General features: G+C 42.6%; 1 protein-coding gene across 1 annotated transcript; it reads left to right on the top strand.

Moving 5' to 3' along the window:
• Positions 1-1284: 1284 nt before the first annotated feature.
• On the top strand, positions 1285-24611 carry sema3ab (sema domain, immunoglobulin domain (Ig), short basic domain, secreted, (semaphorin) 3Ab). The gene is made up of 18 exons (XM_053426498.1): positions 1285-1584; positions 1714-2074; positions 9997-10157; positions 10556-10618; positions 12956-13075; positions 14019-14109; positions 14867-14986; positions 15585-15727; positions 16987-17101; positions 17215-17284; positions 17391-17535; positions 17630-17849; positions 17946-18037; positions 18152-18193; positions 18814-18971; positions 20260-20327; positions 21421-21563; positions 22034-24611. Exons 2-18 carry the CDS (start codon positions 1951-1953, stop codon positions 22577-22579), a joined length of 2421 nt encoding a protein of 806 aa, XP_053282473.1. The 5' UTR covers positions 1285-1584; positions 1714-1950; the 3' UTR covers positions 22580-24611.
• Positions 24612-26176: the final 1565 nt, after the last annotated feature.

Below are 26176 nucleotides of genomic sequence, written 5' to 3' on the forward strand. Positions count from 1 at the left end.
GCCACTAAAGTCATTATCATTCACCACGAGAAGGAATCAGCTCACTGAGGGTCCACTGTTTAGGGTTAGATTGACATCTCATTTGGGATGAAAATACCGGGAACTCCCCTTTAGACTATGATGCCAATAAATGCCCACTCAAGCTGCTATTATCATTCATCCGGTTTGTAATGTTTTTGGGACTCTGCATCTACCTAAAATATGGTTTATGTCTTCTACACATGCTTTTTTTATGTGCATGGTGTAAGAAGCTTTACACTTGTTCACGTCAAACCTCAAGTTAGATAAACCTACAGAATTTCCAACTGGTAATGACGTCCTTTGGTCAACAACGTCCTTGTTATCCCACAAAATGTCATTTGTCACAGTTTAACAGATGGCGTAGATTGTTTAGCATGAAAATTGAATTAAGCTTAAAAACAACCTCATTCTGGGAACTCCTGTGCTCTTCCATGAGATTGTGAAGCGGCGCCATCACCAGACAGATGAGTCTGACAAGCCGCGTTAGTCCGTGGTGCATATCGCTCTATATAAACCACAAGCTACCACACTGCTATGGCAGCTTTGCCACTAATCCATCAGACTCAGGTAAGATGATATTTTGCATTGAGAGGGGGGACACTTAAATAGTGTGCAGTTGGTATAATCTCTTTGTCTGGCTTCTTCACCCAGAGGAGACAAACTATATCTATTGTAATTTGTAAGGGAATAACTGATATTCTTTTGTGATACATTATATAATAGGCCGCTCAAAGAAATGGACCTTTAACCACATAAATGACTTCACAGCACAATACATATGAGTACATCTGCATATTTATAATAACATTTATAGATCATTATGAAACGGGTACCATTCATTATGCAGAAGGAGAAACAGAACAATGCGAGAGGATAAACAAACTTTCAGCTGTAAGAGGTCTCATCTAAATCATGAAATCCTCATTTTCTTCAAAACGTTCCACTTTCATGTTCCACCGTTGTTTTCCTGTTTTCACTCTCTTCCTAACCTCTTCCCTTGACCTAACCTTTCCTCTCCTACTACTTTTGTTTTCACAGTTTTCTTTTCTCTCATGCTTTCTATGCTCTCTCTCACCCTTTCTCCCGCCTACACTGCACTCTTCTTCCTTTCTCAACCCCCCCCTCCACTCTGTCTCTCTCTCCACTCTCTCTCTCTCTCTCTCTCTCTCTCTCTCTCTCTCTCTCTCTCTCTCTCTCTCTCTCTCTCTCTCTCACTGACTGTGCTGTCTGCCTCAGCTGTTCTCAGTTGCTCTCTGTGCCTTGTGCAGTGGGGACAGACCAGATCTGCGCTGAGTGGTGCTGTGCTAATCCAAACCAATGTTGAGTACAGAGAGAGAGAGAGAGAGAGACAGATAGGTGAAAGCGGAGCAGAGGCAGAGTCAGTGGAGCTTCTGCTCACCAAGCAGACGGGATTAACAGCTGAAACACACTGGACCTGTCTTTCTTTCTTTAGCTGAAGGTAGAAGCTCACCATTAACGTGGATCGCTGTTCGCCCAGAGCTTCATGCTGGTCAGGGACCAGGACAGAAAACTATGGCAGATGTACCCAACCCCTCTCCTAATGTAATGTATTAGCACAATGAGAAACTCTTATTTGTGCTTACTTTTGTACGGTTTACCTTGGACTTGTGGACTGCTGTGGGACTCTCTCTTGCAGTGACATTGACCCATAACCCCAACTCTGCTTCGCAGGTTCCGTCTCCCCAGGAGTTGGACTCTAATTTTAGCTTTTGACCCCTGGACCAGGAAAGAGTTTCTCACTTTTGCAAGGAGGGAGACTATGGTGAGGACAAGTCTGGATTGATCCACCAGCATTTATTCCTAACCACAGGACAACAGTAACAGCATATATTCTGCTACAGCAGATCTGAAACCGACACTGGAGTCAAGTATTTAAAGGACCTGTCCTACCTCTATTGCCCCAAGACCATGGGCTTTCCCTGGGGCAGCATTATGCTGCTGTATGGGATGGTTCTGCTCAGGATGGAGGTCAGTGGAGCCCAACAGGCCAAGACCAAGAACAACGTCCCCAGGCTCAAACTCTTCTATAAAGGTGAGTTATTCATGCCAAATCTCTAAATGATGCAGCTATGTCGTTGAAACTTATGTCTTGATCTTGTAGATTTATATATATATTGAGCTGGTGAAGCGAGTGAAGTGTTTGCTGTGAGATTGATTGTCCATGTGAGGCAGAGCGATGCTCCTTCTCTCTTTACTTGTAAAAAATACCAACAAAGTAAACCAGCTTGTAAGAAGTAAATACATTTTTTACAAGGCTTTTTTAGCTTCCTGAGGTTGTATGGCTGGTTGTGTGACACATTTTCTGATCCTGATTTCAGTCAAATACTTGAAGTCCACTTTTCAACATTACATGTGGACCTCTAAAGAAAGTTTGCATCCAAAGCTCATGCATATCAACACGGCTTCTATTTCCAACTACCGGTACATTTAATTTAGCTGTTAAGAAAAGCCCAAAAGTGTAATTATCATGGAAAGCTTTTGGCAGTGTTTAATTAGTGTGGTGTTGTTAAAAAGATGTAATTGGAGGAATTAAATACATTTACTGTCACCCCATTAGGAAAGTAGTCTAGTGACGTTTAGGAAAGCAACTTCACTTTCCAAATCAGAAGAAATTCTTTGCTGGCACAACTGGACTGTTTATTACTCAAGTCGCTGATTCACTCTTTCTTCCTGTCTCTCTGTCCCAGTTTTGATCAAGCGCTGTTGTCAGTTTTGCGATGAAAAGTGGTGCCAGACACAGACTCCCTGGCAGTTTAGAATCATTTCCCTCGCTCCCTTTCTTTTTTTCTCCTGGATGTCATTTTTCCACTCTGTTCTTCCCTGCATGGTAATTATACTCAGGATGAATGGTGCAGGTCTGTTTCAGCAGATGGCTTTCCCAAAGAGAAATGCTTCTCGCTCAGCACTGGGAGATCCATAATTATACACACAAGCATGCGCAAGCACACACACACACAAACACACACACACACACACACACACACACTCACATGCACCCTAATACATGGCCATCTGTAGATAGCTAATGATACCTGTGAGCGTATCAGTCATTTAAAACCACATGCTGTTAGTTTGGTGAAACACGCCCATTCAGTGATATCTCTATTACAAGTCAGGCTTTCAGGTAGCAGCCTCGCGAGCCTGGTTATTTGGCTGCAGCTCCACATTCAATATTTCCATTAGACATCATCATTTACATTTTGGCTGGCGGGGACAATTATTGGCACCATCCTTGGCAGAGAGCTCCCAGCGAGCAGGTATAATTTTCATGGCTTCGACGTGGTTGAGATATTATTCACATGATACTGGGGGATTTTATTAAACATTATCCACTGTAGGATCCATTAGGTAAGTGACACGGCATTATTGCTTCATGAATCATTTATATCGTCGTATAAATTATTTATTGCCCCGCTGACAGGTGAGGATGACTCAGATTTACTCCCGGAGAGGAGGAAACCAGACGATCTATTGTCCTGAATTACAGAATAGTACCTAGACAGCCCGAGACGCTGCGCAGTCCTGAGGAAGTAACGTCTGATCAGTGACACATGGTACTGGGAGGTGAAGGAACTCTGACCCCTACAGGTCACTGGGAATACTTGAAAAACCTGTGTGTCCAGACCAATGTGTGTGTGGGGGTGCAGGCCTCCACACATATGTTTTTAACTCTATTGAAGACTTGACTCAACTGAACGCAGCGGGGAAGTGTTTATTCCAAAAGCACGAGCCTGAGCAGCAGCCTGCTCCTCCGCAGTGTGATCTCCTCTATGGACGCCGTTAAACTCTCTGAAGCATACATACCAGCTTCCCTTGATAACCAACACACACACACACCCACACACAAACACACACACATCCCCAACCTCCTTGCTTATCCCCAGGAGATTCCACCACATCTTTGAAAGTGAGGGTCGAGGGGCAGAAGGGCAGTGGAGTAGGGGGAAGGATAACAATGACACCCCATGGCTACGCAAACACGAGCTAAGGTCCAACTGTATCAACAACTTAAAGATGGGGTGTTGATGATGTAGTAGGCGGCCGTGGATTTACAGTGAACAGCAGCTCTATATACATATATATTGACATAAATTTACGAGAGATTAATTCACTCCCCGAGTGGACGCTTTGGCGAGTAAGAGGTCCAACAGGTTGGTGAGTTTATGGGCCACAAGAGGTATGACACATGTTGTTAACCATCCCGAAAAGGAAATAGAGGGTATACTTCGGTTTATAGGGTGCGGGTGTACTGCCAAAAGTACACTTTCTCTTTGACCTGTCCACCCCTTTCCTGAGCAGTGCCAAGGACATGCACACACACACAAGTCCATACATGCATTCATTAATTTCTTGAATACCTAAAAGGTTAAGTTTAAAATTTAAAATACAATAGGACAAATGGTTTGACAGTTACTAATATTCATTCCAGAAGTCACACATATTTCCTTTTCTGTTAAGCATGATGTGAAAAGACTTTTAATCAGAGTTGGAGGTTGGAGAACTTCTATTTAAGACCTGTAATCCATAAGAACGTGAAGAATCTTCCGAGCGGAGTTGGGTTTCTTGGGCTGTGTACAGTATGAATCCTGACTGGCCCTGAATGGCCAGGGCATGGACTTCTGTAAACTCAGAGCCGTGCGTGTTCCAAGGCTTCGTCGAAATCTGAATAGTCTACTCCACCCTTGACTGGAGGCTGGATCAGGGTTGTATCGCTGGTGTTTCTCTCAGAGGAACCTTTTTAGTCATTTGACTTAGTCATCATCTGTACCAGCTGCAAAGTAAGAAGAAATTCACAGTGCGTCTGCCTATGTAATCTCTGCTGCTCATGGCTGTTGGCCCACAACAGACATGGTGTCATGTAGAGTTGTGCCAAAGTGTGAATCAATATTACTTATCACATATGCAAGATCAAAGTGGTGTGAAATGAAAACAGTCTAGTTTCACAGAGATGCAATACATTCCGATTTATTACTCCAACAACTTTTTATCATCTGTTAAACCACAAATTTGTTAATAATAACAATATTAATAAAAATGAATAACTTTACTCGTATAGCACTTATCTAAACGAGTTTATAAAGTGCTTCACACAAAAGTCCATGGCAAAATGAAGAATGGATTGTAATAAAAGATATTCAGCTCAACTCAAGAGACACATCACAACATAATAAGGTCAAGACCTCAAGTTTATAGAGAAAATCCAACAGTTCCCACAATGAACAGCAACTGTGGTGAGAGAAAAAACTCCCTCATTAACAGGGAGAAACCTTTGGCACAACCAAACTCGGTGTGGGCGGCCATCTGCCTCGACCGGTTGGGGTGAGCATAGGAAAATGGGAAAGAGAGTACGTGGGTTTGCAAAGAGGGAGTAGAAAAGAGAGAGAGATGGGGGGTGGGACAGTAGGAGAGGGGGGGGAGAGAGAGATCAGGAACCAAGAATGTAACCAAGAAGTGGAAACCCATGAATACCATTTAATTGCTGTCTTACCTCAGCAATAATCACAGCAAATCAATCATATTTGCAGAACAACTTGTTAAACAGTACGTGACAGAGCATAAGGAGGTGTTTCTGATTGACACTGACAAATGATCAGCCTCATGAAGTCAATTCCCCGTCCAGCTTGACTGAACCACGTCGGTGTGCACCCGGTGACGCAGTGTTTTGTCAGTGTGCAATTATAAAGTCAGCCATGTGTACGATGAAGCTACTGAAGCAGGAGCCGGGGCGTCAGTGTTCCTGTATATACAGTATATACCTCGCCCGGGTTATTGTTGAGATGTGTTTCTGCTTCTTTCTGCGGAAGCACTTAGATATCGCTCTCTGTGCCCTCCAGTTGAGAAAGACAAAGAGAGGAAGACGGAGAGAATGTAGGGTAAAAGAGTTTATTTTTATCGGCCTCACTAGGGACTGTTGATTCTTTGCATCCATTCCATCTGCCCCCTTACATCTCTCTCTCTTCTTCTCTCCCATTTCTACATCACCTCGCACTACTCTCTCTCTCTCTCTCTCCCGCTCGCAATTTCATTACAACATGAAAGAGGGGATGAAATAGAGAGAGCGGAAGAAGGAGGACAGTTTTGACTAAAACAAGTGGGAGAGTGAAGAGAGACAGGGAAAGAGAAAGCAGAGGCAGCTGTTCAAAAGTGACATTTGCAGGACCCTTGACAGGCTAACACCGTGACAACTGCGGGGAAAGAGGGAAATTGGTCAAAGTTGGCAGGAGAGCAGCTGACACCTGTTACCTGCCAGACACTAGCCCATCCATCTGTCTGTCTGTCTATCTGTCTGTCTGAGTCAAAGTGTCCCTATATGCCCTGGACCCCAAATTCAGACGAACATGTTCTGTGGGGCACAAAATCACAACAGCCTTTGAAGATTATATATTTATCACAATGACTTTTGTGGTTGACAGTTAATCGGAGGGAGGAGTTTGGGGATGAAGATGAAGATTAGACAGGGAAAATATAAGTGTTGCTTCGTGCATGCAAGCATACACACCTGTTATATTTAACCAGAGGGGGACACCAGTTCAGACATGTACAGACCTCTGGTCAGGCCTGGAAACATCCTGTTTCTTTCCGATAACACACATAGGAACATGCACACACACACACACACACACACACACACACACACACACACACACACACACACACACACACAAACACCCATAGAGTATCAGTCTCCAGGTGATTAGCTTTTGATAACTAGTCTCTACAGTAGTCTCTGTTGAATGGCCTGTTACCATGGACACTACTCCCAGAGAAGTGAAGTGTGTGTGTGTGTGTGTGTGTGTGTGTGTGTGTGTGTGTGTGTGTGTGTGTGTGCGTGTCTACTCTTGTACTCGGGTGTGGTTTGAGAGGAAGCATGTATCCCTCGGGCTCCTTGACACCCTCCGGTTTATAAACAAGTGTTTTCATTCCTTCATGAATTGCTCATTTCATTCAGATAAATGGATCATGTGCAGATTACACACAGACTCACTCTGCATTGTTGGTTTTTCACTTGAAAGAAGAAGGGATTTTTTCTTTCAATCATCAACATGCATCTGTTTTTTGTATTATTACCTCGCTGAATGTCAGGTAATCGGAAGGAATCGTCTAATATGTAGAAATAAACACATCTGCTTGTTCTTTGGAGGCGAAATGAAAATAATCCATGTGGAGAAGTGATCCCTCCTTTCTCTCTCTCTCTCTCTCTCTCTCTCTCTCTCTCTCTCTCTCTCTCTCTCTTTCTGTCTTCCTCTCCCACACACAAACGCAGCCTTGGCGCAGGTGAAAGAGGGTCAGAGGTTGCAGGCATGTGTTACTGTGCTGTCAGTGAAGGGCTTACAGTGGATCCGCTAATGATTGATCACCATGGATACAGTGGAAAATAAATCTGGGACACAGCTCCGGACTCGGCTGAGCAATAATTTTTACAGCAACTTTTATTTTTTCAAGACCTCGAGCTTCTTTCTATTCTTAAGACAGTGGTTGTGGAATGAGGAGTCCAATAAGTAAATGATTCAAATCAAAGTCTTTATGTGTTTGTAGATCACATAAAGACTTGATTAACTATCTAGAAGCATCAAATGAATTAATTGATCTAATCTTTTCTTGGTTTGGGAGTGTGTGCATTATGCATCAGAGTGGCAGACTACAGACCTAATCTACTACAGACTAGATCTACGACTTCAAGAGTCCTTTTAAATCCTGGTTGACTTATTAAGTCCGGTTTAGATGTCAAGCTCTCAGAAGTCTTTGGAGTGGGAAGTCACGGAGCCTGAGGGCTGGGTCACACAGAGACAGGAGTTTATATTTAGGAGACTGTCTAAATCTCCTCCTCCCATCAGCACTGAGCCACAGGAAACCAACTAAATCACCAAGACAATAACAATACAGACAGGGTGTCAACCAGTTGTACATCCTCATCCTGCGTGTACGGGGCTGTGCATGTGTGTGTACATGAGAATAAGGCACGTGTACATTTATGTGAAAAGTGAAAGTGTTTAAATGAAAGTGTAGCTTGTAACCAGACCCTAGATGTGTCTCTCTTTATCCATTATCTTCCACATCTGTATTTTCTGAGCTTTATACATTTTCTTGAACAAATACATGTATTTTGTATTATTATACTTCACTCTTTATATTTAAGACTTCCTGTTATTATTACCAACATGGATCCAATAAGAGTATATCCATGAACTCAACTTAAAATGTTTCAAACAACTGAAATAAATTATGATAAACAGCATATTGATTTTAAATTAATGTAAGAAAAAAAACCTATCAGTTATATTGTGTATAAGTATTAATGGTATAATTAATACATGATTATTTTCTTTTTAAAGTAAGGCTTGACCATATTTACCCATGATGCTTTTATTATGAAACTTTATCATAGGTTAATTGTAAACTGTAAATGGTACAACAACGTCCAATGCAACTATCGCTGTTTTGTGTATATGCTACAATCATAAATTACTTCCTCAAGTATTCATATCTGCTTGCTCTGATTTTCATATAAGAGACTATAGCTTTACTATGCCTGGATATCATAAAATACATTTATAGATTTACAAACTTTAAAAACTTTTTTCATTTGCTGTCAGAGTTGAAGCAGTAGCCTTTGAACAACATGTCATGACCCCAGTTTTATAAGTAAAGACATTCAGTGCCCTGCCCTCTCTCCTCCAGCTTTCTCTTCTTTCAGACCAGTTTTGCCTCAGCTCGTCTTCTCACTCTCTCGGGCTCTGACACACTTCAGAGAGGGGGGGCATTCTCCCTGCTAAAACATTCATGAGCTTTTGTTGTTATTTACTTGCTGAGAAAGAGATAGAGAGAGAGACAGAGAGAGAGAGAGAGAGAGAGAGAGAGAGAGAGAGAGAGAGAGAGAGAGAGAGAGAGAGAGAGAGAGAGAGAGAGAGATATGGAGAAAAAAGGAGGCAGAGAAAGACAACACCGGAGGAATCAGTTGCTCCCTGTCCCACAGCTCTCCAGCCTTTTTTGTGTGGGTGGTCCGTGGGGAGGGGGGGGGGGGGGGGGGGGGGGGGGCTGGTCATTGTGTGGTTAGACTTTGCGGGTGAGAACAAAATGTGAGCGAGGACAAGCTATGAAAGTATTTGTGTCTTCACATGTTCCACAAAAGGTGTAATAATGTCATAGTCGTAGTGCCCCCTTTGGAGGTCATTACGGTAATGAGAGCTTCAATGAAATGCTTGGCTTTCCGCTGTGCAAGCAAATGTCGCTGTTTTGTGAGACTTGGCAGACGTCTGTCGCATTACACTGCAAAATGTGAGCTGTAGCCCATAGTAATGTTCCCTAATAGCTGATGTGGTGTGCAGTAATTCTAATGTTAGTGGGAGCAATATGACATTATTCTCCCAGTTTTCCACAGTGAGTTGTTAGCGAGTTCTGCTCGGCTGCTCTGGGTGAAGGTCGCTTCTCCTCGCAGGCAGTTTGATCATTGGCTCCCAGTGCTGGCATTACCTGCCCAGTGCAGTTTGATCTTGGCAGTGGCTCTTCGTCATCTGCCGGTCGCCTCGCTTGGCCAAGCTGTACCATTTCAAGCAAACATAAAATGTTGAGGAGCAGTGGGTATAAAAGAGGAACATCTGTGTGTGGGGGCGAGACAACCAAATGTACGTCCTTGATTTATTTATCATGTGCTGGAGGCAAAGAGCAGTGATCCTCAAATGTATGGGGCACATTACCACTGAACAAGCAGACTGGTGAATATAGGGGTGAACCTGTGGTCACAGAAATTGTAGACGGTCGGAAAAATGGTTGGAAATACTTAAGGTTTTTTTAAACTTGTATGTTTTCCATGTCATAGTAGACACTGCGGATTCAATATAATAATTTAAAGAAATATCAATCTGATGGGTTTTCTTCAGCTCTCATGGTGGGATTTTCGTAAAGTGCCGATTATATTGTGCTGATCACCACGTTTCTTTCCTTTTTTCGTTATAGAAATGTTGGAGTCGAATAACCTTGTGACGTTTGAAGGTCTGGCCAACAGTTCATCCTATCACACCTTCCTGTTGGACGAGGAGAAAGGAAGACTCATCGTCGGGGCCAAGGACCACATCTTCTCCTTCAACCTCCTCAATATCAGCAAAGACTATGCACAGGTAAAAATCACTGTCTGATTCAGTCTGGTAGCTTCATCCTTTCACGACTCCAGGTCTGCTTGCGTCTCCGCCCAGAGTGCCGGTCAGGGGCTCAGGTGTCTCGGGACTCTCTTTTCTGTTTCTACAGAAAAGTGCCCCATGAATATTTCAGACCAGAGCTGCCGCGCACGATCACACACTGTGCCAGGCATGTTAGCTGCTCTCTGCACACCTGGATAAATAATGGAGCAAACTGAAACAAAGTGGATAACAAATCGCACTGTGACCCCTTCAACCCCCATGTCTACACATGCATGCACACGAGCAGCGGCTGCATCGACTCACATCTGTAAAAAAAAATGCATTCCGGGGCAGGTGATTCTTTTCTAACATGCACGGGGAATGTGTTTGTGTTGCAGATCCCCTGGCCAGCTTCTCCCACCAAGAGAGACGAATGCAAGTGGGCAGGAAAAGATCTCTCGGTAAGAGCTAAAACCATCCATCCTGCGAGTGGGTGTTAGCAGGTTGCTCCTCCACTCCCACAGATGTTTGGGAAATGTTATAACGCTATTATAAACAATTTGCAATTCTGCAGGTCCCATATTAAAGCTCATGATGTAGTTGCACTGGGATTACACTGGCTGTATGTACTACATCTGTAGGGCCTTTTAATCACAGACGGTTTAAGATTTGTTTCAATGTTTCAGCTTGTTTATTCCAGTGAGTTCACACATCTAATCTGTTATATGGACAAAACATCACATAGCGCGCAATAGGTCTGATCGTAATCTCAGAGCCAAGATTGAACACCATGTGACCTTAATCACTTATCAAGCCTCTGGGCACTCTGTAGAATGAAGCCAGGGAAATCATGATGCTGCTTTCTGTCGGACATGAGGGTAGAACCGTACCGCAGGGAATTATTACATATACGCTATTCCGGGATCCGTGTTCCCATGTAATTAGACTTCAGTTTTTCTATGTTAATCTCTTAAATCTACATTCACTCCTAGATCAAATGCCTTTTCGGTAGAAACAGGTTTTTACAATCAGCAGTGACAGAAACAGGACACCTGGGTGAACAAGCTAATTTCTTCTTTCTCTTCATTGTTGCGGTCCAGACGTTGATGCGTCTTTTCGATGCAACCATATGACACACATTGAACACCCAGGTCGTTGCACGTATACAGCTATGAACATTTGTGAACTTATTGTCTTTTACAGAACTATAATCATATCATACAAAAAGCAACACTGGCAAGTCAGCGCGATGAGGAGAGCTTCTCAATGCCCGACACAAATGTGACTTACTTTCTACTGGCAATGGGAAAGGAGTCAATATTCTTTTTTTTTGTGGCTTTTCAATTATGAAAGCCATCAGTCTTACACTGATCCCTGCAGTAATGTATATGAGAACAAACCACACGTACTGACACATCTGGGGTTTCTAAAGTTGCGCAGTGTATTTATTTGTTCAGTATAAGAATATTTCATTAACTTTGATGGGTTGAAGTTAAAGTTTCATGCGAAACATCTTGTGTGGTTGCATTTTAGGATCCCGGGGCCTTTTCAGCCCCCTTACCTTACTCAACCCCTGCATGACAAGCCAAGCATCACATCTCCCTGTATCTGGCCAAGTGCAGTTTTAGAGACGGCCTGTGTGGTGTGGTGAAACTCTGTGTAAACACACTGAGAGGCTGTCTCTTCTCCCTAAAAAGCTGTGTTATGAATTCTATCTGCGATACAGCCTAGGGCAAAAGGCTAAAATGTCAAATCATGGCTCTACTGTTTATGCCTTGACTTCACACTGTGGACATTGGCCAGAGCAGGGCGAGCTCTGACCTTTTACCGTTCTGTATGGCTGATTTGAAGGGTTATGTTTTCCTATAAACATCATGGGATTGGATGAATATAAGTCCCAGAGGGGTGGTCCTTTTTGCTGTGGAGCTGGAGGAGAGTGAGAATGAAAGGGAGGTGTAGAGGAACAGTGAAGCAGAGAGGAAAGAGAGAGATATAGGGTGTGAAAGGTCTGATGACACACAAATGTAAGGGGGAAAAGTTAGATAGGTTGCTATGCTGAATCTTTAGGTATCCCAGTGCAAAGACAATAGGTAGATACATACTGGGACACAGCTTGCAGTAAATATGTAATACTTACGTAAATCCTTGGACAGACAGCTGCGTCTATGACAACAGAGGCTTACACAAAGAGAGATTGCTGCCTGCCGATGACCCAGTAAAGCCAGATGTACTTAGTCATGCATAATTTGTGGTGGTATTCTTTCTTTTTTCAGCGTTCTTTTTTTTCCCAACTCGATGCAATGACATATCCAGTTTGCTCAAACACGTGCTGCCAGGGCACAAGGAAATGTGCCATATGGCCCCGAGCAATGCATACGACTTATAAAGATGCCTGTTGTGCTTCAGACACACACACACACACACAAACACAAGAAGAGACAAAACTATTAAATAAAGCGCTTTATATATACTGTAACATTATGAAACATAAGTAGAATCTGTTACATCACTGTTGCACTGACAGACAGCTTCAATTAATGTAAAGTAATATCATTCTGGCTGGTATGGGATTGTTATGGTTAAGGTTTGTTGACTGCATTGTTTGTTATTATGATGTCATTTTCTCATAACTCCATGGGAAATTACATTGCTCATATAGCTGAGTTCATATAGAACAAGTCCAGCACGTGTCTGAGCGATGTTTGGTACAAAGTGTTGAGTAGACATTGAAACTGTGGCTTTAAATGGGTTTCGAAACAATGTGAATCAATCCTGATGCTTTTTCTTTTCTGTCCCAGAGGGAGTGCTCGAATTTCGTCAAGGTGTTGCAGCCATTCAACCAAACTCACCTGTACGTGTGTGGGACCGGAGCCTTCCACCCTGTGTGCTCTTACCTGGAGGTGGGCAAGAAACCAGAGGTAAAGACACATGCTACAAACTGTATCTGTTACTGCCTCCACTTTCTGTTAAAAAAACAATTATCCATCATCCTGGTTTTGAGCTATAAAAAGTTAACTGGGTTTTGTAAAGAGTGAGCATTAGAAATTTGGGTGTGAGCGCATTCTCCTCCTAATAAATGATCGCTAAGTACATGGTAAGAAATGGTTCCACTTAGCAGACTGAGGTGGAAAATTTAACTCAGGGTTTCATAGACTGCAGGATTTCCAATCCACCCTCACAACATGGAACTTATGTGTGGGTTCATTCGAGTATGAGCGAAGGAAATTGCTCTTCTCCTCCTTCAAATGTCACTGAGTCAGACATTTAGTAAATGTGCATTTACTATTCATTAGTTGGCTATTTACGGACAATTAGAGGCAGGAAGTATCTCAGAGCTACTTGCTGTGTATAGATCAGAACCTTGAGTTGTTATTCATCTGATGGGTTTCGTATCAGCGTTGAGGTCAGCAAGTCGTAATTGGGTAATGCAATTCACTCGTTTCAATCTCCATCCTTCTCTGCTCCAGTGTGTGCTGGTGGAAACATAATTGTAAACATCTGCACTGGTCTCAATAATTCTCTTGGATTTCTCTTAATACTTTTAATTATACTGTGTTATTTATCTGCGGGTTAAGACTTTTAATTTCTCTGTCGTTTGTATGCTTGTTAAAACAGCTACTTGCTTTTTTTGGGGGGGGGGGGGGGGGGGGGGGGGGAGTTAACTGCACTTTTAAACCCAGTTGTTTTTCTGTGATTCATGTGTGAAGCATTTAGCAACATCATGGTTTACAAATAATTTTATGGACAATTCTGCTTAATTTGCTCAATCCCCGCGATTGTCTGGCTAACTGAATGTGCCAAAGTTCTGGGGTTTCCCAGAGAAAACAACTCCTGATGTTTCTCCTCTGTCTCTCTGTTCAGGACAGTGTGTTCAGACTGGAGCCTCACGTTGAAAATGGCCGGGGGAAGAGTCCCTATGATCCCAAGCTGCTCACTGCCTCCATGCTGCTTGGTGAGTTTAAGAGCGGACGCACGGTGCTGCTCTTCTGTGTGTTGCAGCGAGGTCGTATAAAAACCTGGGAGTCACGAAAACTCACCCCTCTGCACCTCTGCCCTTTCATTTCCTCTGATGCAACGTGTGTAAAGTGAATGTGAATGACAGATCAGGGGGATTCCTGTCATTCATTACAAGCGTTTATGCTCTGTAGTTTGTATTTACGCACTGGGAACTCCCTCATTGACAGCCCTGTAAACTCTATTTTCAATCTGGATGTAAACCTCTATCAAGTGTTGGGTGTGAATTGCAGATGACACTTTACTTTATATTGTGAGCTTTCTTCACACTGAATCCTCAATTTATATTTTAAACAAATAAAGCAGGACTGTGTGAACACGTCTTCCCTCTTTACCCCCCATTCCTCACCAGTCACATTGTGTTACAGCTCGCCGTTTAACCCAGCAGATGGCCATTTTCTAGCCTGTCTCCCCTGATCTCCTCTCCGCTTTCTCTCTCTCCCCCTCACAGTATGATTATGTACTCCCCCTTTATCACACCTCTGTCCCCTCCCTCCTCGTCGGTCCCTCCAGCCGTTCCTCCTTCCCTCGCCTTTCCCGCATCACGGCTGTCACTGTCTGTTATCTCTCAGGACTCCAATTCCTACCTGTGCTGCTAAGCCCCTGAACAATGCCCCCACCCCGAGTTTAACTCCTGCATCACTACCCACAACCTGTGTTCTCTTGCTAACACTATTAGTTCCTTGTTCTCTCAGATGGGGAATTGTACGCTGGAACGTCAGCTGACTTCATGGGGCGGGACTTTGCCATTTTTCGCACTCTTGGCGATCATCACCCAATCAGGACGGAGCAACACGACTCCCGGTGGCTCAATGGTGAGAGAAAACAGGGGAGATCATTGCTCATCTTGTCCATATTCATGATGGGTTAAAAAATATATATTTTTGTAGAGTTGAAATTGCAAGTTGACTCTGAAATGTCACTTTTCTTTTTGTTGGATCTGAGCTCAGCATTCCATACATTTGACTGGGTACACTTAGTTTGGCATGATTATTGTTTATCAAATTGAAAATGTATTGTATTTACCAAATAGAATGTATTTAATTGACTACCTCAAGAATTATTCATTTTCTACCATTTGAGATGTTATCAGTAGCTACTGTATAAGACAATGTTTTACTTCTATATATGCAGAAGACTGTGCTTGTCTGGCAAATATAATAATGAAATCAGCAATCTCAATAACTGTGATCTCAATGAGAGATGATGCACCAAACTGGTCTCTAATCAGGATGAGATGGTCCCTATTTTTTAGCCTCAGACTATTAAGTAATTCCTTTTTTTTTTATCTTAATTCAGTCAAAAAATCTATAGCTTATCTGGCGACTCAAAAGTTTGATTTAATTAAATTAAATTAAATTTCTTACCACCTTGATTTATGTATCTTTATATGTGTCTCTGGATGCGTTGCAGATCCCAGGTTTGTGGGCATTCATCAGATTCCAGAGAGTGACAACCCGGAAGACGATAAAATCTACCTGTTCTTCAGAGAGAATGCCATGGATGGAGAGCACGCCGGCAAGGCCACACACGCTCGCATCGGACAGCTCTGCAAAGTACGACACGCACGCTGACACCAACACACAGTCACACAAGCTGCCTCCCACAAAAGAACACACACAAAAGGAGAGAGACAATGGCGCACAGACGCTTTCACGCCAACATTATGCCAAATAGCCGCTGTATCTGGAAAAACACTTGACCGGTGTCTGAGTGGCTTTTATAATGGCAGCTTTCAGGGGCTGTTATCTGGGATTATTTTTAGCCTGGAGAAGAGTGGGCTTTGTTATGCTCTGTGCAATCAGCCCCGAAGACAGAAACCTGAGAGAAACGTTAAATGTCACTGGAACCTGAGAGGAAAAGAACCTGTCAATGGCAGCACTGTTATCCTAATGTCAAGCTTTGGCACTGATTGGCTCGTCCACACCCTCCAGCTCCCGGGGATCTTTGTCAAATCACTGGACTTGTATCAGCTTTAATGCTCCGAATCCCATTCGTATCCATTGAGCAGGAAAAACACCAAACTGACTTCAGATCTGTCGAGCGAACCTCAGCCCCTCCATCTATGTAGCTGCATATCATGCCTCCTCCATAAAGGCCTGATTAACCAGAATGTCAGGAATCTGCTGTCGTCATCACAAGACAAAACATCATTTATGCAAGATGTGGTATTAATTGGGGCCTGTGGACTTGCTGTCATAAATCAACACCAAGAGGGACAAGATTTTATGAGTTAGCATTTCATGCTTGTGTTTGTGTGCTATTTTGAAAACAACCACTACACTGTAAAGCACACAGACACAGATTATTAGGGTGCGTGGTGGAAGATTTTAGTCCATCAGAGTATTTTGTTCTTTTAAACTCCACCTAGAAATCAATTATTTATTATTTATACATTTATATAGTACATATAGATTTCACCTTCAACAAATAATAATATAGTTTGCCTCATGTGTTTTACATAAACTATATTGTATACAGTGAGCTTTTAAATATGTAAGTTTAAAGTATATGTAATGCAAAGAATGACCATTGGCGACAGTCTTGTAAATTGACTATAAAAAGTAATAGAATCAACAAATGTTTTTATTTACCAAAGAAACCATGAGTTACTTCATGACCTGATCTTAAAATCTTCTATCACATGATATATTATCTGGCTAAGAGAGGAAATGCAACTGATAAAATTGAAAGAGAAATCGTTTTTATGTGGCCGTCAAAGGAAATGGAAGGTGATTGAAAATGAACGATAATCTTGTAGCTTCTAGATAATTGAACCTCCCTGCTGAACCTGAACCTCCGATCTGTCCAACAGAACGACTTGGGAGGTCACAGGAGTCTCGTCAACAAGTGGACCACCTTCCTGAAAGCTCGGCTCATTTGCTCGGTGCCTGGCAGTAACGGAATAGACACCCACTTCGATGAACTACGTGAGTGATTGCTCCGGCACCTGGAAACCTGTCTCACACATCATCTCACGGAGATGAAGTTCCCCCGTCTCAGTGGAGGATAAATCTGTAATGTGTATTACCTTCTCTTTCAGAGGACGTTTTCCTCATGAGCACGAAGGATCCCAAGAGCCCAATCATCTACGCAGCTTTTACCACTTCCAGGTACTTTGGCTGACGATGGAATAGTTTTGTGTGAGAGTGCGTGATCTGTGGTTTTGAACAAAGACCTCACCTTTCCTTCTCTTGACTCGTTCTTTCTGCCCATTAGCAACATCTTCAAAGGTTCGGCTGTCTGTATGTACAGCATGACCGACATCAGGAGAGTGTTTCTGGGTCCTTACGCTCACAGAGACGGACCCAACTATCAGTGGGTGCCCTTCCAGGGACGTGTGCCCTACCCCCGGCCTGGCACAGTGAGTCCTATGCTCTTAACTGGATTGATTTGAGGATCTTAAAGCTGATTCCTCTTCACATCCTAAGTGTTATAACAATGATCTCCCTCCACAGTGTCCAAGCAAGACATTCGGAGGCTTTGATACAACTAAGGACCTTCCTGATGAGGTGGTCACCTTTGCCAGAAGCCACCCTGCCATGTTCAACCCCGTCTACCCCATTAACAACCGACCAATCATAGTCAAAACAGATGTGGACTACCAGTTCACCCAGATAGTGGTGGATAAAGTAGAAGCTGAAGATGGCCAGTATGACGTTATGTTCATAGGCACAGGTACACAACCATCAAGTGACTGACAGAAATATATGAATAAACATACCCGAACGGGGCAGATATTAACTCAGGTTGTGTGCTTCCATTGTGTGTCAGACATCGGGACGATTCTGAAAGTGGTATCAATCCCCCGAGGCTCCTGGCATGACCTGGAGGAGGTGCTGTTGGAGGAAATGACGGTGTTTAGAGTAAGTCATACTCTCGTCACATGCTATACGTGAGGTACCAGGGTTAAATACGACTGTATGATCATTGAATGTTGTCTGATAATTATTTTTCTATTTTGTTTTCATTTTTTACAGGAGCCAACAGCCATTACAGCCATGGAACTTTCAACCAAACAGGTATTGAACGTAGTTCTTAAATTTAATTTAATTTAATTTAATTTAATCTTTAAATTAAAACTCCATGAAAAATAAATGTAAATGAAGTCATATCTAAACTATAGAAAATATGTTTAGTGGAACAAAACATGAGGGTTATTCTGAAAGATAATATCTCCTCAGTGAGATTGAGTTCAGTGAAACTAATCATTAATTCAACTGAGCTTCTGCGTGGAAAATGATGAAATATGAAAAATGTGGCATGTGACCACTGTGTCTGTCAAACCAGTTTCTTAGAGAGTGAAAAGCTTTTCCTCAGATTGACGCTCCTTGCTGCAGCTCTGAAAGACAGCAAAGAGTGGCCTTGTCTGCAGATTTTAAACACTTTGAGATAAACCAAAGTGTTGTCACACGTAGAAGACAACTAGCTCATCAACTTACATGGCAGAGAGAGATAAAAGAAGTTTACTAATTGACAGGCAGGAGGGAGCTGAGCACGTGCACAGTGACGATCTGTCCACATTCCGGACTTGCTGGAAAATATAAGACAAACACTGGAGTATTATTCAAAGAACACTGGCTTGTAAGACAAGCTTGTAAGACAAAGAATATCTGACTCTTTTTCTCTTCTGCCTGCACAGCAACAACTGTACCTGGGCTCAGACATCGGCGTATCCCAGATGCCTTTGCATCGGTGTGAGGTTTACGGGAAGGCCTGTGCCGAATGCTGCCTGGCGAGGGACCCGTACTGTGCATGGGACGGCGCTGAGTGCTCAAGATACTTTCCCATGGCCAAGAGGTACTGAATGCATTCTCCACATTCATGATTATCATGTTGCCACCCTGCCGTTGCACTTCATAAGCTGCTTGACACCTCGTACGCCATGAAGAATGAGCTCTATAATCACTGAGCATGTGTTAAAAATATGATGCATCCGATCGCAGATATTTTAACGTGTGTTTAGGTAAAGAACTTGAATTGTTGAAGTTAGAAACAAGTCTGTAGAAGCACAGTTAGGATTTTCTGTGTCTCATCAGAAAAAGTCCATTAATTCACTGTAAAAGTTCAGAGGACCGATGTAACTGGAGAATAAGAACAACCTGCTTTAGATTTCAACACGCCAAATTTAGAACACATGTTAGACTACTTGTTTGGTTGTTTAAGGGTTGAATTTGTTTAAAATATAGATTAACCTTTATAGAAGTAAAACCGAACTATATATATAGAAGTGGTTTCATGTTCAGATTGAGGACATGTGTAGCCTGTGCAGCCTGTGATGCAGGACTGGAGCTAGAATATACTTACAGTGCAGGCTTTGTATATTTGCCAAAATCCCCCGAAGGCATGAGGTCGTATTTCGACCAGAAAGCTGGAAATATAACCTCATTTGTTTACTGTAAATGAGGATTCATGTCAGCGATGTCTGCAGGCTGTCTGGGTGAACCAGGGGTGAGGTAGGTGTTAGAGGTTCGGTGCTTGTGCGGTTGTAGTAGCGTACTGATCTGTGTGGATGTGCACATGTGTGTGGAGCCTCCCACTCACAGCTCCATGGGGCTTATCGATTGGAGTGCTCGCTGCAGAGTATCCTGTTCCGACTGGTAGTTGGACTCCAGAGTCCTACATTCAAGAATTCAAGCAGCAAACTCCTCAGTCCTCCAATTACCAGCACAGCAGCGCTCAGTCAGAACAATGGGAGACTGGGAGGGTGAAGTTACCTGTTTGCTTTGGTGTCTCCATAGTATCTTCAATTGTTGTTTACTGATGAATACCTGCAGGTTTATGTTTGATACTGTACATGAAACTCCATCTCCTTTGCATCTGCCAACCAGAGACTGGAGTGATTGATTAGATATGAATTCCTCTGTTGAACACACCCTGTAATTAAAGCTATTCTATAATGCTTATGGTGGCGCAAAGAGTGGCTGCTGTTAGTTTATCTATTGGAGTTGGCCTCCGCTGCCGCCGCACATCCACACCACATTCAAATAAACACCTACACACACACACACACATACATTCCCACAAAGCCATACACGCAACAGAACTGCTGAGTCATGACTGTGTTTATATGTTTGTGTTTCTGCAGGAGAACAAGGAGACAGGATATCAGGAACGGAGACCCACTCACACAATGCTCGGATCTGCAACACAACGGTACCTAAAAACCATATTCGTTAATATATTCATGGATATTTTTGTAAGAACACAAAGGTATTTTTACAAGCTCTGACAAGAATCATAATACACAGTCAATTTCCAGATGACGCATTGAAACAGATAACAAACCCAACGTGTCAGGCTAGTTTTCTGGCTAAATAACAAAAGGAGCCATTGTGTTGAGGTTGTGTTTTGATCGTAGCAATGGTCTCAAAGCAGCGGCTGGGGAACAAATCCAGCAGAATGTGCTGTGGTGTGTCTGTGTGTGTTTTATGTGTTTCTGAAGATTAGCGTTGGTCCGCGTGAAGATTATAATTAACATGGTCAGAATTCCTCCGAGCCTCCTCTCTGTCGCCAAGCCCTCCACTCCACTGCACCGCTTATGGGCTTAGTGGTCTGATGCACAGTCTCTCTTTCTTAACTTCACGTTTCTTTAATTGGAGAAGAATGAACAAATCAGATTCTATTGAAAGTTGAGGTGGAGGAGTTTTGCCCCCCCCCCCCCCCCCCCACCCCCAAAAGAATACTTCTTTGCTACCCAGAAACTTTTTATTGTGTGGTCAAAATCTCAGAGTTAATGTTCTATAAAGTAGCAGAAACATGAACAAAAGTTGTATTCGAAATGATGAGGAGATAATAATATGTGCCAGTGGAGTATAAATCGTTGAATTTACCACAGGACATAAGACACAGGACATTTACAGCAGCGGACCAATCCGAGTACATCTGACCTCACAGTGCAGAACGACTCTGACTGGATGGAATACTTCTAAATACGTCCCAGGATAAAACCCCGATTTTAGTTTCAGCCTGTTTCCTGCAGGGATTGCCTCTCTGCTCATGATGATGTGTGATAAGAAAAGAGACAGGGTGATGTTGAATGATGTGAAATGCTGTCGTTGTTGTAGGAACAGTCAGTACTTTTCCATCAGAGAAACACTCACAACTCACAACATGTGGCTCTTCAGAGCTGTTTCCATTGTTTTTGCTTAAAAACAGGAAACACAGGACACTCAGCCATGAACCAACAATATCAGCATGAAATAAGAGAAAACCTTCACTAACAAACCCTTTTCTGTTTTTTATGTAGATGAACTGAGCGGCCAATCGACTCTGAACAAAACGGTGTATGGAGTGGAGAACAGCAGCACCTTTCTCGAATGCAGCCCCAAGTCTCAGAGAGCCCTGACCTATTGGCAGTATCAGCGTTCAACTGACGAACGCAAACAAGAGGTTGGTAAAACCCTCAACTCACACACAATCATCATGTCACACAATCATCACATCACACAAACACCAAATCACACAATCATCATGTCACAAAATCTTCACGTCACAAAAACATCGCCTCATAAAAACATTGCTTGGTAGTTCAGGCGGCCAACCACTGACTCTGTTCTGCTGTAATACAAATTCTAACGTGAGCTCTGTGACTGAAATATGCACAGATACAATCTGAATGAATAATGACATTGTAAGTAGGAGTATTATAGAAAACAGAGTATTATTTAATTAATATTTAATACCACAGATGACTCACCTGAAATACATTTTTGTCAAATTAAAACAGCATGAGTCATAACAGATTAGAGTTTAAGGAAGAATTGTGTCATGAAAGCTTATTTTGAAATGTTCAATTCAATTTATTTTATCTCTTTGTCCTTCACTCTGTTTCTATCGCACACAATTGTATCACTTCACAGATCCAATCAGAGGAGCGCTTCGTCCGCACCGACCAGGGGCTGCTGATTCGCACACTCAACAAGAGGGACTCAGGCACCTATCTGTGCCAGGCAGTGGAGCACGGCTTCATGCAGACACTTCTGAAGGTGACCTTGGAGGTCATCGACACCGAGCGCCTGGAGGATTTGCTGCATCGCGACGAGGAGGCCGCAGCCAGCGCCCCCGCCCTGGAATTCTCCTCACCTCGAGAATCTCCGAATCAAAAGCTGTGGTACCGGGACTTCTTATCTTTGGTGAATCACCCGACCCTGAACACCGTGGACGAGTTCTGCGAGCAGGTGTGGAAGCGGGAGAGGAAGCACAGGAGGCAGAAAGCCCACCACGTGCAGCAGGGACACATGCGCCAGCAGCAGCAGCAGCAGCAGCAGCAGCAGAAGGTGCTGGTGAACCCTCACTCCCACATGCACGCTCAGGGGCTGGCAGCCAAGTGGAAACACCTGCAAGAGAGGCAGAAGGGCCGTAACCGCAGGACCCACGAGCTGGAGAGGGCCCCCCGCAGTGTCTGACCCACAAACCTGAACTTTTAACGCCCAAAACCTGAAGCCGCACCCAGTTCTCATTCTGTAACCCCCCATTAACTTACCCAGCTTCCATCTTCATATTAAGATACAGACTTTTCCAACAAAGACTGGATAGAAAAGTTAAACTGGAAAAAAAAAGGTCATGTAATTCCCCCATGTGCTGGCTGGTGTGTTTTAATGCGTGGGCAGCCATATTTCTGGTGTGCCTGGACAGAGGACTGCAGGAAACAGGATGTTATATCACATCAGACCGTCGGAGCATATTATCTCAGCTGGCCTCTGTGGCCTGAGCACTGCAGAGGGTCAGTGTCCACCTGCACACAAACTGGGTACACACAGTATAGAGGCACGACTGACTCCACGTCCAGGTGGCTGTGTCGATGGCACCGTCGCATGGCATGCTATAGGTGTCGGTGTGAAAACTAAATAGATACCTACACATACCCGATTAACTGATTTTCTACTTCACAAATATGAACGAAGAGGAAACGGGATTGTATTAAAGACGAGTCTGCAGAGGGAGCGGACCAAAAAAAAGAAGCACAAGATGGGATACTTGGTCATTTCTGGTATTATTCATGGTTAAATCCATCGACGCGAGAGGAGACATTTGCCCGAGCACTGCAAAGAAACTGGGAGCAGCCGTCACTGTTTGTTGACGAATATTATCATGTAGCTAAGATGTGTAAATACTGTAATCTATTACGTCTCCTCAAACTAAAGGGAATGGCTTGCGGTTGTTGTGACTCTTCGTGTCGTTTCCCCAGATAGAAATGTAAATAATAAGAAAGTCTTTTCTTTCCGCAGCAGTTGTAAGCAGGGAGATTTTGTACCAGTCCGTGTGTGAACACCCGAGATAAGCTTCACCGAACGAGAGGGGTGTTCATGATTCTGTTCTGTGAACCATCAGATTTCTTCCAGTGTCAATTCGCCAGATGTTTGTATGATTTGTACACACTTTGTTTCCACTTCATGTGTATTTATTGATATACAATAATGTAAATTGGGAAAATATTGTTTTTTGATTTCCGGGCTTTTATTTTTGCAATTTATCATTTGGTTTGATGGATTTGATTTACTGGACCAATCACTTTAAGTTACTGTGTTATCAAACAGTAAGTAAAGACTGGCTGGTTATTTATCAATACTGATCAATATTACAGGCATTATACATCAAATGCACTGAGCAATAACCCAGTATCCAAACTGTATTTTTTCCTCCACTTTTATGGTTTCATATCCATAATCCTCACAGGTTGTGCAGTGTCAACTTCATGTTACTGTATGTACCATAAAAAAAATACATTTCTGGATATATCTATCCATTACACAATACACATATACACACACAAAACTAGAATGTAGCTGTGAACATTTTGTAAATATAAATTCTATGGTCTATGTTTGACAAGTATGACACTGTGTACTAGTGCATGTGAATACTATTGTAGTACTATTGTATACTAGACTGATGTTGTCATCGTTCTTCTCTTGTTTGCTAATGCAGTACACAATATTAACTATTTCAACGATGTAAATACTAGATTCTGTTAGGACTCTGTATAATTGATAGTTCCCGAGGTAAAGGTATTCACGAGATCGGAACAGGATCCTCGCTGTGGATCGCCTTGTCCACAGACTGGTTCCATGACAATGAACAATGCCAGTGGAGCGTTGCAGCAACACGTCGATGTGTCACATGACCTCGACTTGTGAGCGTTTGGCAACACTTCATCTGCTTTTGGAAGCCGTGACCTTTGGACTTGAGGAACAGTCGGAGCCAGAGAGAGGTTTTTAGGCTGTGGAACCGGAGCTGAGGAACTTTCAGATGGAGATGAGTTTGATAAGATAAGATCATCATTATTAAGAGAAACTATAGGGCGCCTCACTGCATCTGACATACAGCGGAGGTGAGGAAATGAAGTGCTGCTGCTGCTGCTGCTCTTAGGCATGATGATGGTGGTGATGATTATGATGGTGATGTATTCTACTGAACTAATAAATGTCTCTTCATAAAGTCCTGGTTTCATTTAACCTTTTTCAAAGTGGTCTGTGTTGTGTTCTTTTAGCAAAGAGGATCCGATTGTGAGTCAGAACATCTTGCACACATTTCAAAGACTGACGAGAAAAACTTTCATGTACTAATGTGACTTAGCCTTTATATTGTCTATATATACATATACAAAATCTGGATTATAACAAAACTTGGTGGAAGGAGGGGATATGAGTCAGGAAAGAAACCATTAAATTTTGGTGCAGATTCAGATCTAGCAGTTAATTTTCACCTTCTTTGACGATTTCACAAATTCCCCAAGACATAACGCGTGGACCAATATAGATCTATGAGAATCAAGTGGATTTAAATGTGGTTTCACAGGGGGCAGGGTTATTGAAGCTGCTGCATTATAATATATTTTGACATGGATCTGGACAAAGGTGCAAATCCAGTAATTTTCTTTTATCACTTTCTTTTGAGGTTGGAAGAGGTGTGAGTGCCATCCTAGTATAATTTACTTCCAAATTTCTCAATTTAATTATATAATTTGATTCCAAGTACAGTATACTATTATAGACAATGTGGCAGATTAATGATTTAATTAGAAGAGGTACTTAATGTAAGTTCTATAATTATATACCAGAAATATGTGGCTTAGCAGCCCAAGTGTGTCTTATTTCTGTAATGTGAATTGAAAAGAGCATTATTGTGAGCGCGCCTCAGGCAGCAGAGAAATTACTGTGAGTTGTGTTTAGGACGTTAATGTAGATGGTGAATGATGCATGAGGTCCTCCACAGTTTTTCAACTCAAACCCAACTGTTCTATTTGCATATGGACAGGAATTGTTGAGTGAAACATCCACTGCAGCTTTGGTTTTTAGTCTCTGCAACTCAAGTAGAAATAAAAATAAAAGAAGAAAACCAAAATTTTGCAGCCAAAACAATCACTTCTCAAGGACTTGACAGAACTTTAATATGAATTGTGTTGTATTTTGTTCTACTACTGCCATCTGGTGGTTTCAATACATAAACACATACACAGTGTAGATACCAAAGAAAGCATTTAGTGATCACCAGGGCCTATGACATCTTTAAACATTACAACCATGAAGCTTTGAAACACACCGGACATATTTCTTTACAAATAACTTTTTGTAAAGCATTTGTAGACACTTTTGGTCAACTTTGATCTGAGGTCAAAGGTCAGTCAGCACATGTCTCACCTGGGTTTTGACCTTGACCTCTGTTGTCATTTCAACTGCTGCTGTGGGAGATCATTATTTTGGTCCAGGAGCTTCAAAGAGAACATTACTTAGTGTTTCCAGCAGGCTTCATGTCAGCATAGAGAGTATATATACACACGCACCACACACACACACACACACACACACACACACACAAACACTATCAAACACACACATACACCAATTCTATCCCAAACGGAAATACCAAGTGGAGACCAACATTTTGGCCCGCACAAATTTGTCAGACCTCGCAAGTATAGTTTAAAGTTATCAAGAATATTTTGAATTAAGGCAACACACTTTCTGTTTGCATGAAGACCCTGACACTGTGTGTGTCCCTTT

This window comes from Pleuronectes platessa, chromosome 7, assembly GCF_947347685.1.
Source record: "Pleuronectes platessa chromosome 7, fPlePla1.1, whole genome shotgun sequence".
NCBI classification, from domain to species: Eukaryota; Metazoa; Chordata; class Actinopteri; order Pleuronectiformes; family Pleuronectidae; genus Pleuronectes; species Pleuronectes platessa.

Excerpts from the sequence above, each read along its gene's own strand:
- sema3ab (XM_053426498.1), top strand. The coding sequence starts at position 1,951 with ATGGGCTTTCCCTGGGGCAGCATTATGCTGCTGTATGGGATGGTTCTG. Across the intron at positions 17,102-17,214 it reads CACCCACTTCGATGAACTAC|AGGACGTTTTCCTCATGAGC; the intron begins GTGAGTGATTGC and ends CTTCTCTTTCAG. Across the intron at positions 21,564-22,033 it reads CTGACGAACGCAAACAAGAG|ATCCAATCAGAGGAGCGCTT; the intron begins GTTGGTAAAACC and ends ATCACTTCACAG.